Source organism: Camellia sinensis, chromosome 9 (genome assembly GCF_055761805.1).
Source record: "Camellia sinensis isolate YWXY chromosome 9, ASM5576180v1, whole genome shotgun sequence".
NCBI classification, from domain to species: domain Eukaryota; kingdom Viridiplantae; phylum Streptophyta; class Magnoliopsida; order Ericales; family Theaceae; genus Camellia; species Camellia sinensis.
Window position 1 is genome coordinate 55270745 of NC_138969.1, and position 14688 is coordinate 55285432.

The window sequence follows — 14688 nt, forward strand, 5'->3', positions numbered from 1 at the left end:
TTTTGGCGACTAAAAATTTAGTCGCCAAAAGTGTAATTTCTTGTAGTGCTTGGAAGACTTAGACTTGGAAGTCTTGGAAGGATAAAGACTTGGTGGACTCTTGGAAGACTTTGGCAAAGCCTTAGCTTGGAAGGCTTGGATGGAAAGAATGGAAGGACAAGACCAAGACTTGGATGGAAAAGTCTTGGAAGACTAGGAAGACCTGATGGAAACCAATATCACAATATAATATTAAAATACCTGCTAACAATTACAAATAAGACAAGTATTACATCGAATTAGACAATTGAAGTCTAACAATAGACAATGCCCAACAACCATAATCCATCCAACAATACACCAATCCCAAACCAGGGAAGAGACAAGCAACTATATATTAACCCCGATAATAGGGGAGAAATAAAAACTACAAAGATATCAAATTCCTTGCCATAGGAGTTGAACTCGCAACCTCATATTACAAAGTGGTGCTACACAACCATCAGGCGTTAACGATCAAACAACTCGTATCACAGTAGGATATTAGATATCATTCTCATATGGACTAAATGGAAAATAATTTGGTGATCAAATTATTTATAGAATTTGCAACATAATAGGTTCCTAGTTTGAATATAAGTACAAGCATAATCCTCTTCCCTTCTGCTTTGACAAGCATCAAGCTTCATTGTACTGTAATTAGTTACCTAAGACCAAAAAGGAGATGCCAAGGGCATAAGTATAATTTAAGAATTATTTAAATCACCATAAATCAAAATGAGTTTTCTAGAATACCTACACAAGGACACGGTGGCCAACATTCTTAGAGTAATGCTATATAGAAGCAAAAAAAATTGAACAGAAGTTTAATACAAAATGTCACTGCAAGTGTTGATTTTATTATTTTAAAGCAAAAATGTCCATCAAAGTGGATTAAATTCTACAAAGGAAAGAAGTTAAAAATGTTTAGCAAGAACATTAATTTCGTACCTAGTCAGAAATTCGTTTTTGTAGAAGCTTGTGCTTGACCAGATGAAGCTCATGGAGGATACTACTTGAGCTCATTCGATCCTGTGGTGAATCTATAGAGCACGCCACTCCAATCTTGACCATGGAAATCAGACATTCCACCATTTTATCACCATTGTTCACTTGAATCGGTTCCCAAGTTTTATTGGTAGCAGTAGCAGCAGCCATTTCTATTGCTCTTTCCTCTTCTTTTTCATTATTTAGGAACACTGGGTCTACAATCTCCATCATGCGCTGAGGTAAGGCCATCTTAGCAAAGCTATGAATGTTGAGGCCTTCTTCAAACATGCTGTCAGTCGGTCTCTTTCCTGTTATCATCTCCAGTAACAAGATCCCATAACTATAGACATCTCCGTAAGTTGACATCTCACTTCCGAGACCATACTCTGCCATTTAAAAAATTCACATTCAAAACAAGCTATGATCCTTTTTGCTCGAAAATAAAAATGATACGATTGGATTAGTACCCATTTAACATTCAGAGTAGAAGGGTAAAGAGCTATTTTGTTACCTGGGGCTGCATATCCAATGGTTCCCCTTACTCCGATTGAACTACTTTGATTTGGAATAATGAACTCTGAGCAAAATTTTGCTAGACCGAAATCTCCAATATGAGCAACCATGTCATTGTCAAGAAGGATATTGCTCGGCTTCAAATCACAATGAATGATCGGTGTTTGACATTGGTGATGAAGATAATCAAGTGCATAAGCCACATCAATGGCAATGTTTATTCTTTGCAAAAGATTGAGTCTTTGGAGCTCATTTTGCTCGTTATTAATTTCTGGACTTGAATGCAACCACCTCTCTAGATTCCCATTAGGCATGAACTCGTAAACCAGAGCTTTAAACTCATTTCCTTGAAAATCAACACTAGAACAAGAAGTTATGATCTTGACTAAGTTTCGGTGCCGAATATTTCTTAAGGTTTCGCACTCTGCTAGGAAACTCTTTGTAGCTCCACGATTTTGAAGGTTAACTACTTTGATAGCAACAACTAACTCCCCATCGTGATCAAGAAGTCCTTTATATACAGAGCCAGAACTACCAAAACCAATCAGATTCGCTGTAGAGAAACCATCTGTTGCTTTGAGAAGATTTCCGTAAGAGACTTTCCAGAATGATTCTTTCGACGATGAAACTGTAGACTGAGTTTTTCTTCTCTTTTTGAACCAACAAATTATGGAAAATGATACCATGGTTACTCCAACAAGTACAGAAGCTGTTGTGATTGCTATTATATGTGAAAGAGGCATCTTAGGCTTTGATTTTTTGGGGGTGCAGCGGGGTAGGTGTAGTTCAAGAATACCGCCACAAAGCCTATAATTTCCAGCAATCGATATTGCACTCGCATTTGTGAAAACTCCCCTCATTGGTAAATCACCCTCAAAATCATTGAAGGACAAATTGAGATTCATTAGTGAAAATTTCTCCAAGAACGTTGGAATTTTTCCAGACAAGTTGTTTTGAGAAAGATCAATGTTTTGAATACCCCTCAAAGATTCCAATTGTAGAGGAATAGATCCCTGAAAGGAATTTTCCTGCAAATACAGGCTTTCAAGGCTGCTGCAGCTGCCAAGACTGCTAGGAATTTCACCGGATAACCTATCCTCGGAGATATCTAGTTCCCCTAAATTTTTGAGATTTCCAACCTCTGTTGACAAGGAACCAAACAAATGGTTCCGAGCTAGATTTAATGAAATTGATAAAGACGAGACTCTCAATAGTTCTCTGGGAATGGTACCACTCAGGTTATTTTGATCAAGGCGCAATGACAACAAATTTTGGCAGTTACCAAGACTCGAGGGTATAGTCCCCTCTAGTCTGTTATTTGCCATGTAAAGTTCATTCAGCAACGATAGGTTCCCCATAGAATCTGGAATTTTACCCGAGAGGTGATTTATTGCGAAAGACAACCTTTGCAACTTCTGAAGATTACCAATGTTAGTTGCAATTGTGCCTGTGAGTTGGTTATTTCCCATACTTAACACAGTTAAGTTGACAAGGTTACCTATTGTTGAAGGAATAGTTCCATATATTTGATTTCTTCCAAATATAAAGGAAAAGAGATGGCTTGACAAGTTGCCAACAGAAGCTGGTAATACCCCTCTAAATCGGTTTACCTCCATACCCAACAACATCAAATTGCTGCAGTTGGCCAAAGAACCAAGAAAAGCTAGTTCATCAGGTTCCCCACTTCCGAAATTGTTATGAAACAGACCTATCTTTTTGAGCTTCTTTAGGTTTCCAAAATTGTTTGTTATTTTTCCGTTGAAGCTTTTATATTCTACTTGAATCTGTTCCAGTTCTGAAAAATTGGATATTGAAAGTGGAAGGGGTCCGGTAAATTGGTTCATTTGTAATTGAAGGAGTTGCAGATGATGGAACTTGAAACCAAAACTTGATGGAAGACTACCACGAAGTTGATTACTAGCCACAGAAAAAACAGTTATGAAAGAGAGGTTGTAAATAGAAGAGGGTATCATACCGGAAAGTTGATTGCCACCCAATCCAAGTTGTCTTAGATTTTTCAATTGACCCAACGTATCTGGAATGCTTCCGCCAAAAGGATTTTTAGCAGCAGAAATGACTTCTAGAGAAGTAAGATTCCCAATGAATGAAGAAATGCCTCCCGTCAAATTGTTCGCTTGAATGACAAGATACGTGAGCTTCGACAAGGAAGTAAGCTCTTTAGGAAATTTTCCGACTAGCTTATTGTTACCTACACTAATTGTTGGAACAATCTTCTGTGTAAATAAAATAACTAGAAATAAATTCAAACAAAATAAATAAATAACATACCGGATTTATTTTGTCGAACCAAATAAAATTACAAGACCAAGTCGAGTGTGTGACACTCTGTCCTTAAGACAGATTCGCCCTGCTATGGTACTTACGGTTGAGTGGCGTCTATCTCCCAGGATACAATGATCTTCACAAATTGTAGTAGTACTCCAAACAATTTGTTCGGCGAACCAAACCTGTGTTCTAACTCTCTGAATATTTATTCCTAAAACTAAATATGAGGAATAATGCACTAAAAGAAATGGACAGCAAAGAGAAAAATTTTAGACTAAAAATCTCGGATGGAAAATTGGATTACCAAAACTCAATTTCCAGATTAATTCGACTGATTTTTTCCCTACCCAAAACGCTGGAAATAAGACAGTATATATAGGCAAAATCCTAAGCCCCGAACAGGTTTCACAAAAAAGTGAACAGGCACCAAAAATTCAAAATGTTTTTGAAAAGTTTCCGTTGACAAAACCGGAGCACTTTTAAACCATTATGAAAAGTGACCTGTTAGAAGAACTAATCACCTGTTGGAACTTAATTTAAAAAACTATTTGAATATATATATATATATATTAAACTAATTGAATAGTTTAATAAATAAAGTAAGAGGTATAAATTTTAGGAAATCACTTAAGGAATCTAAAATTTAAATTTAGAATTAAATTAAATTCTAAAATTACACATTTTAAGAAACCACTCAGGAACTCAAAATTTGATTTTAGAATTAAATTAAATTCTCACAATAATTTTTTTTATTGAAAAAATTCAAAAGAATTTTATCTAAAAAATTAATGTTAAACCCGAAAACGACGTCATCTTCCCATTCACTCATAAATGGTTTTGACATTCCGTCTTCATCACTTCACCTCTTCGGACCCACCCCAAAAGACGTTTGGGGTCCACCCAAAATGGGCTCAAAATTATGCCTATATAAAACCATTTTCCAACAATCCCCCACATGAATGGAATTTGACGGAGAGAAAATGTAACAACATGATCTAATTACAGAGAGTACAGAAAATGAAAATATTCTGCAAAGGATAGGTAGCTTTTGGCTTTGAACCTTCCCTTGTGAGACACTATCGGATTTACTAGCTAACCAATTTAATTTCTTGTGTGGAATTATTTTGATTAAATAAAATTTTATTTTATTTCCAAATTAATTGATAAATAAAAGTTATAGTTTTTATTTCTTTTATTTTACAGAATTTAATTTTCTGTGTGGAATTAATTTGTTTAAATAAAATTTTATTTTATTTTCAAATTAATTGGAAAATAAAAGTTACATTCTTGTTTCTTTTATTTTTACGGAATTTAATTCTGTGGATTTGGTTTAATTTTCTGTGTAGTGTAAATTCTAATTATAATTTTGTTTTATATATTAGAATTGATGGCTACTGAAACGAATGCCCAAACAAGTACTACTGTGGTGGCTGCAATGACGCCAACCCCCTCTCCTGTTGTAACAGTACCGGTAAATCACGGTGAAAAGCCAGAGAAGTTCTTAGGAACTGACTTTAAAAGATGGCAACAGAAAATGTTGTTCTATCTTACAACTCTGAACCTGGCTCGTTTCCTCCGTGAAGATGCTCCTATCCTGAAAGAGGATGAAACCGACTGGCAAGTGGTTGCTGCGGTTGATGCCTGGAAACATGCCGATTTCCTTTGCCGGAATTACGTTTTGAACGGACTTGACAACACATTATACAACGTCTACAGTCCAATCAAGACTGCAAAGGAACTTTGGGAATCGTTGGAGAAAAAGTACAAAACGGAAGATGCCGGCTCAAAGAAATTTGTGGTTGGCAGATTCTTGGATTTTGTAATGGTTGATTCAAAAACTGTGATCAGCCAAACTCAAGATTTCCAACTCATTCTGCATGACATTCACGCAGAAGGTATGTCTCTCAGTGAATCCTTTCAAGTTGCAGCCTTAATTGAAAAATTACCAAAAGGCTGGAAGGAATTCAAGAACTACCTCAAACATAAGCGCAAAGAAATTTCTATAGATGAGTTAATTGTGCGTTTGAGGATTGAGGAGGATAACCGCAATTCTGAAAAGCGGGCTGGTAAGCTTCCTATGGAGTCTAAGGCAAATGTGGTGGAACATGCTTCAAAAACCAAGAAACGAAAGTCTTCTGGAGAAAGTTCATCACAAGGCTCTAAAGGAGGGGATAATAAAAAGTACAAGTTTAATGGCAAATGTTACATCTGTGATAAAGAGGGACATCGGGCCAAAGATTGCCGTAGCAAAGGAAAAAATAAAAGAAGAACAAGCAAGAAGTCTGCTCAAGCCCACATGACTGAAGTGGACAATATTTCCAATGGTGTCTCGATGACATCAATCTTTCTGCAGTTGTTTCCGAGGCAAATCTTGTCGGAAATCCTAAAGAATGGTGGGTGGACACTGGTGCTACTCGCCATATCTGTGCCGACAAAAAGATGTTCACATCTTATTCTACAGTGGATAATGGTGAACAACTCTTTATGGGCAACTCCTCAACTTCCAAAGTTGAAGGACAAGGAAAGATTGTACTCAAGATGACATCTGGAAAGGAACTCACTCTCAACAATGTGCTGCATGTACCGGACATTCGCAAGAAACTTGTTTCCGGATCTTTGTTGAGTAAGAGAGCAAGAACATCAAAATCCTTTGGTCCAGATTTTCTGACATACTTGTTAGAAAATGAACCTCAAAGCTTTAAGGCAGCAATGACAGGTCCTGAAGCACCTTTGTGGAAAGAGGCTGTTAATAATGAAATTGAATCCATTATGCAGAATCATACTTGGGAATTGGTGGATCTTCCACCAGGTTCTAAACCTCTTGATATAAATGGATATTCAAAAGAAAAATGAAAGCAGATGGTTCAATTGACAAGTATAAAGCAAGACTTGTTGTTTACAGACAAAAGGAAGGTCTGGACTATTTTGACACATATTCCCCTGTGACAAGAATAACATCCATTCGCATGCTTATTTCTATAGCAGCGTTGTTTAAATTAGAAATACATCAAATGGATGTTAAGACAGCTTTCTTAAACGGTGATCTAAATGAAGAAATCTATATGGAACAACCCGAAGGGTTTGTAGTATCAGGGCAAGAAAAGAAAGTTTGTCGACTTGTAAAATCCCTTTATGGATTAAAACAAGCACCTAAGCAATGGCATGAAAAATTTGATCATGCAATGCTTACTAATGGGTTTAAGATAAACGAATGTGACAAATGCGTCTATGTTAAAAACACTGACCAAGGATATGTCATAGTTTGTCTTTATGTGGATGACATGCTTATCATTGGAAGCAGTCAAAACATGATCAAATCAACTAAGCAGATGCTTAACAAAAGATTTGATATGAAAGATATGGGGGTCGCAGATGTTATATTAGGAATGAAAATTACTAAAACATCTGACGGATATGCATTATCTCAATCTCATTATATTGAGAAAATTCTTGATAAATTTATCAAGGATGATTTGAATTTAGCTAGAACACCTGTAGACATCAGTCTTTATTTATTAAAAAAAATAAAATAAAGGTGATGCAGTGTCTCAGTTAAAATACTCCCAAATCATTGGAATCCTAATGTACCTAATGAATTGTACTCGTCCTGATATAGCTTATGCTATCAGTAAATTGAGTAGGTACACTAGTAACCCTGGAGAAGACCATTGGAAAGCGATCATTCGAGTTCTTAAATATCTAAGATTTACTCGTGATCATGGTTTGAACTTTACTCGATATCCAGCAGTACTCGAAGGTTATTGTGATGCCAATTGGATATCGGATACTAAAGATTCAAAATCCACTAGTGGATATGTCTTTACTCTAGGCGGCGCTGCTATTTCTTGGAAGTCCACGAAACAAACGTGCATCGCACGATCCACAATGGAATCCGAGTTCATTGCTTTAGACAAAGCAGGTGAAGAAGCAGAATGGCTTCGTCACTTCTTAGAAGACATTCCAATGTGGCCAAAACCTGTGCCAGCTATTTGCATTCATTGTGATAGTCAATCTGCAATAGGCAGGGCACAGAATCATATGTATAATGGTAAGTCACGACATATTCGTCGTCGACATAATACCGTAAGGCAATTGTTGTCAAACGGAATAATCTCAATAGATTATATAAAATCTAAAGAGAATATTGCGGATCCGTTAACAAAAGGTTTGACAAAAGAGCTAGTGTATAATTCATCGAAGGGGATGGGATTAAAGCCTATTACATAAGAGTCGTCATAATGGTAACCCTACTTATATGACTGGAGATCCCAAGAACTAAGTTCAAAGGGACAACTAAGTTATGTATGGCTCGCCAGAAATCACCAAAGGATTAAAATTCCTACCCATTCCTATGGTGAGAGTGATATCTGCAACATATGTTGTCTGCAGGGGTATAAGGATAAGCTTTGCTTTTAATGATTACTTATATCTTGATTAAGGCATAAAATCAAGACGAGTATAAAGAGATACTCACAATAAGAATCACCTATATGAGTGTTGAACTGGGGCCGGTTCTATGAGAATGCAAAGGCTAAATTCTCTAGAAACACTTATGAAAACCAGGCGCGTTCAAGGCCAAAATGAACACAACAGTGAGAACCACGATGTGTTAGAAGATATTTTGTGTGAAATCTATTGTCTTGGCTTACACAAACGGCTGAACAATTCAAGGCATCGCGTCCATTGGTTAGCCAGTAAGTCCGATAGGTTATCACTAGGGAAGGTTCAAAGCCGAAAACTACCTATCCTGATGCAAGATATTTTCGACTTATACTCTTTCGTTAAAGTCTGCATATTGTTGCATTTCCGTTGTCATCAAATTCCATTCATGTGGGGGATTGTTGGAAATGGTTATAAAATTCTGGATAAAACCAGAATTTTTTCCTAAGTTCGGTCTATTTTTTAGGTGGGCCCCGAGTGTCGATTTACTCGAGTCAAAGTGGTAACGCGTTCTATGCCGCGTTGTGATTCACGTGGTATATTTGGTTGCTCAAAACCATTACTGAGTTAATGGGAAATTGAAGCCAAAGTATGCTCCATGGAAATGGAGTTTTGGTGAAAATTCCTTAAGGTTGTAAATTGGCTTGTCCCACATTGATTTGGTGGGAGGTTTTGAAAGGGTTTATAAGGCTTAGGGTGAGATACTTGGGGTGTGCCCCAAGGGGTACCCAAGTGTTTTAGAGGGAGAGGTTATGGGCAAAATGGGCTAGACCCATTGGACCCAAAAATCACCACACACGCGCGCGCCGCCGCCGTCCGTCCGGTCGGGCGGGCTGGGCTTGGGCGCGGGTGCGTGGTGTGTGGTTGGGTTGGGCTTCTAATCTTTTTAGGCCAAAAACATTTGAATTTAATTTTATTTTTTATTAAAATAAAATCCAGAATTCAAATTAAATTGGTTTGGATTTTTTGTTCATCCAAACAGGGCCCTTCCCGTTTTCAAACAGAAATAAACTGTTTTGGAATTAGTGCATACCCAAACAGGGCCCTTCCCGTAATTGCTATCTGTTTGAATTGTTGAATCTGTTTGAATTCAAAACCCAACAGGTATCATACCTGTTCAATTCAAAACCAAGAGCCACATACCTGTTCAATTCAAATCCAAGAGCCACCTTCACATCTATAAATAGGACCACCCTCATTTGAAGTTTTGGTTAATTCAGAAATTTCGTATTTCACTTCTGCTATTTATATTCTTCATCTTGCTGCATTTTATTTCCGAAAGAAAGAGTGTAAACACTTAGTGTGTTCGTAAGGCAAACAATTTGTAGTGCTGCTATTGTTTGTGGTAGATCATTTCATCCTGGGAGATAGACGTCCAAATTCTGAAAGCACCGTGGAGAGGACGAATCTGTCTTAAGGACACAGTGTCAAACACTGGACTTGATCAGAAAATAATTCAAAGAAATTAAATCAAGTAAGTTATTTAATTTATTTTCAGTGTTGTTTTTATTTATTTAAATCAGATTTTAATTTTGTTTTTGTAACAAAATAAAATCTGTTTTTATTTATTTATTTTTATTTCGAGTTTGATTTTTGTAATCAAACAAATTCTCTCCTTTTATCTATTTCTTTTATTCTTATTGTTGTTTTGTACACAACAGAATTTAATCTTTTAAATACAGTGAAGATTGTCCAACACTAAGTTCTGTGAGGTCGATGCAGCGCGATAAGTTGGTTGGAATTTCTCCTTCGAAACTATTACGAGTCAAGTTTAGTTTTTGCAGCCTGGCGAGGTTACCGAGTTCAGTTGGGATTTCACCTTGAAAAGTGTTATTATTGAGGTTGAACTCATGAAGGAAACTAAGGTTCCCTATGGAAGGAGACAAGGAACCGACTATACCTCTTGACGACAGGTTTATAACGGTAACTCTTCTGTGTCGGTGACCACATGTAACACCTTGCCACTCACAGAAATGGTGAGAATTGTTCCATGAGCTCACAACCCCTTGAGGGTCATGTGTAATCTTTGACTTGAAGGCTAGCAATGCGAGGCGATCAGTCTTGTTCCCAACAAAGGAACTAGTGGTAGTGGCTGTTGAGAGCGTTCCAACATTCAGCAATGTCATGACCACAAGCCATACGTGAAATAACTTGAGTAGTCGGAAACCAATCCCTGAAAGTGGAATTGCCATTTTCAAGTTTTTTTTGTGTGCAAAATTAGCCTTGGTTGTGAACTTGCTATATGCTATGCAACCTTCCGTTGGTCCACATTCCAGAAGTCACAGATGTAGTGGCTGGTGAACCGCTTCTTCTTCTTCCACGAAGATTCAGGCACAACCGGGCTAGGAAGTTTGATGGAACTGAACAAGATTTCCTTCTTTGCTTTGTTCCAATAGAGTCCTAGGCAAAGTTAAAGTGGTTGGCCTGTCTACGTAACCTACTTGACGAAACGGATCAAACTTTGTTCTACCACTCCTAGAACTGTACGCAGCTCCTTGGAAAAGTCTATGAATACAATTTTTTGGAAAAGACTATGAATACATAAACCAATTATAGAATCGGACTCGTTGATTAATTCTGTGATTGGTTTCGTATTTTTAAATGAAATAAAATATTTTATGAGACTACGTGGTTGTTTAGGAAGTGGGTTTTTTTGTAGAATTTTTAATTGTAGGATATTATTGGAGAAAAAAAAATTTGTGTTTGGAAAGATAGTTGAGTTTTTTTATGGTTGGATGTGACGTCTGTGAGAGAAAAAAAGTAAAATGATTATAGAGTTTGATGTGATATTTTGTTTGGATTTTTTTTTTTTTTGATTTTGTAACCAATTTGTCTTTTGATGAAAAAAAAAACCAAAAAAAAAAAAAATCAAAAACTTCCTTCCCAAACACCCCCTATGTTTGCATCCACGTTTTATGTAAAGGTGATTCTTACACCACATAATTAATATTAATATTAATATTAATTTTTAAGCTGTGTTGACATTTTGTGGTTGCAAAAAACTCAACAAGGCAGCGGAAAAAAAGAAGTTAGGAGGGTAGTTTTTGTACTTGGACTTGCTTAGCCACTGAAAGCAAGTTAAACATATTTGTTAAAATATGACAATTAAATATTAGGGTTTAGGATTTAAGATTTAGAACATCGAGATATTAAAAGGTGAATAGTGTAGATTACCGAAATTAGTTTCAAAATGGGAATGGCTTCTGTTCAGTCCTTAATCGGATTAGACCGTACTGTTGGGCCTGTGAGGGCCCACCACGGGTCCCGTTTTGCTAATCTGAACCGTTCAATGTGCAGAACTTGTCGAGTACTATATGCTTATAAAAAATCATATTGATCGGATATCAATAGCTATGTGATCAAAACAGATTTTTGTCAACCGTTAATTTATTCACCGTCCATTTTTTTTTTGATATAAAACTGATTTGATCACATAGCTATCGATATCCGATTAACGTGATTTTTTATAGGCATATAGTACTCGACGAGTTATACACATTGAACGGTTCAGATTATCAAAACGAGACCCGTGGTGGGCCCCCATAAACCCAACAGCACGGCTCAATCCGATTAAGAACTGGACAGAAGCTATGCCCTTTCAAAATAGGCCTTGATATGACCAACTTAAGAGAGTTCAAACCTTTAAAAAAAAAAAAATTCATTAAAAAACTATCTTTATATATTGCTAATAATATATTTTAACATTACAACAGTGAGTATACAATATTTCCAAGACTAAATTTATTAAACAAAGAACAAAGTAACTGTTGAGTTTTGAAGAAACTAAAAATAAATTAAATGTATTTTATGAATCTAATTAATGGGGTTTCAAGAGCAACAATACTATGAATTCAGATTTAATTATTCAGAAATTATTTAGAATTATCATCTTATAATTCAGATTTATTCTATATACATTCAATACTACAGAAATTTAATTTTTACTACACAATTATTCACCTAAAAAAATCTAGGTGATTTTGTCTGGGTTCTCATACTTCGTTCACAGTGGTAGGTGAGACTGAGACAGAATTGGTGAGTGAAAGGGATAGTGAAGAGGGAATTGGTGAAGAATTAATTGAATTTAATATTTTTTTGGGATAAATTACACTGACACCCTTGGGTTTCTATTTAATATACATCTTTCTTTATATTTGAAAAATTACATTTTTCTTATTGAGGGTTATAATCTCATTATAAATTATCTCATGGATTGTTGATGTCATACTTTAAAATTTTCTAAGTGACAATCTTATCATTTTTCTTATCATTTCTTCTTCATATTATTATGTCTACATTTTACGACTTTTTATTATTAAATTCGATATGAACATATTTTTATTGAGTGATGATATACAAACATAGATTTTATATAGAATTTTCAAACACAATAATATATAGTTTAATGATGACCTTTTACTTTAAAACAAAATATCTATAAACATCATTTATATTTACAATAATGTCACTATTACAATATTTTTATAATACTTTTTTATATATGAATATAATTTTTTATTTTTATTTCCACTATTATATCTAGATTAGATCAATTTAATATGAACATATTTAAAAAGTATAAAATTTGTACAAAAAAATTTTAAAAAAATTCATTGAATACAATAAAATAAGATAATGTATTGAATATATATATATATATATATATATATATATATATATATATATATATATATATATTGTTGTATTTGGTGAATTTAAAAAAAAAAATCACAAAATATTATACTTCGCAAGCATATCTAGATTATGTGTATTTAAAAAATAAAAAAAAAATTGCTTACAATATTAAAAAAATTTAGTAAAAAATAAAAAAACACGAAAAATAAAATAAAAATTTATATTTTGTGAGTTAAATCCAAGAAAATGATTCAGTATGTTTTTTGTTTTGCATTTTTTTTTGTTTTTATTAAATGTTTTTTAAAATTTTAAGCATTTTTTTAAAACTTTTTTAGGTGTACCTTACTTAGATGTATCTAAATAGTAAATTATTTGTGAAAAAATATTTTAAAAAATTAATAAATTCACAAAAATACAAAAAATGTACTGAATTTTCATATATATATATATATATATATATATATTTTTATATTTTTGGTATTTAGTAAATTTTTTAAAAAATTTCTTCACAAATATTATATTTTCTAAGTGTATTTATATTAGGTGCGTTTAAAAATTAAAAAAAATCAGTGAAAATAAAAAAAATTCAAAAAACGAAAATGTAGAATCTTCTAAGAAGTGAATTTTGAAAACTGGCAACAAACATGGTGATTGTTATTTTTCTTAAAATGGTATGAATAAAATATCTGTATTATTTTATTATTTTATATGTATAAAGGTTAAAGGACAAATATGTTATTTTAATTTGATAGGGTAGTAAATCTAATTTTTTAAATATGAAAAAATTACTATTAAACAGAAATCTCATGGGGGTGTGAGAGAGGAGTTGGTGAAGGATTAATCAAATTTAGGATAAATTATAAATACACATTTTGAGGTTTGATTAAAATATGAACCGTCTCCTCTGGTTTTCAAAATTACATTCTACTTCTTGAGGTTTCTAAATTTATAACAAATTGCCCATTTTAGTAATAAATCATTAAGTCAATTAACAGTTTTTAATGATGTTAAAAATATGTTTCAATTAATAATTTAGGTAATTTTATGATTGTATAGAAAAGCAATTATGAATTTTATTTTTTTAGTTAATTCTGTTAAATAAAAAATTCTAATAAGGGGGTATTTGTAATTTTTCAAACCACAGGGGCAATCTGTATTTTAAGCAAATCTCAAGGGATGTATTTATAATTTACCCATCAAATTTAATATTTTTTTAATATGGCCCTGTTTGTAATTTTTTTTTTTTTTTTTTTTTTTTTTTTTTTAAGGTGATAAAGACAAAATAGGTTAAAATAGTCAATAAAATAAAATGTCACATTCAAACTATAATCATTTTACTTTTTCTTACAATTATCATATCAATTACAAAAAAAGTCAACCATTATCCCAAACATAATTTTTTTTAACCAGATTAAAATAATCAAATAGTCAAAAAACCAACTAAAATAGCTAAGTTCCTAAAGGGAAGCATTTGGTGAGAGTTTGTGTACCTAAATAGGGTTTGGGTTCTCTCAAGTTGACCATCAACTTGAGAGTGTTTGGGAGGCTCATTTTAGAGCCAATTTTGGTGATCTGAACTTTTCACTTTTTGGTTTTCATTAAGTACAATATTCATGTAAAAAATTCAGATGATCAGATATTAGTAGCTATCTGTTTGAATTACATTTATATTATAAAGAATAGGTAACTATTCTTGAAATTATAGTTGTCATTTATTTTTTTAAAACAAATGTGATTTTTTTTTTGAATTACATTTATTTATTTATTGTTGAGAAACTTATAAAACAATTATTTACTACTATTTTA

At 33.7% G+C, this 14688-nt stretch overlaps 1 protein-coding gene across 1 annotated transcript; it reads right to left on the bottom strand.

Moving 5' to 3' along the window:
* Positions 1-551: 551 nt before the first annotated feature.
* On the bottom strand, positions 552-10439 carry LOC114309900 (receptor kinase-like protein Xa21). Its single transcript, XM_028255777.2, has 4 exons — positions 9928-10439; positions 1520-3735; positions 970-1394; positions 552-686 (listed from the first exon to the last, which is right to left on the bottom strand). Exons 1-3 carry the CDS (start codon positions 10437-10439, stop codon positions 970-972), a joined length of 3153 nt encoding a protein of 1050 aa, XP_028111578.2. The 3' UTR covers positions 552-686.
* Between the last annotated feature and the right edge of the window lie 4249 nt (positions 10440-14688).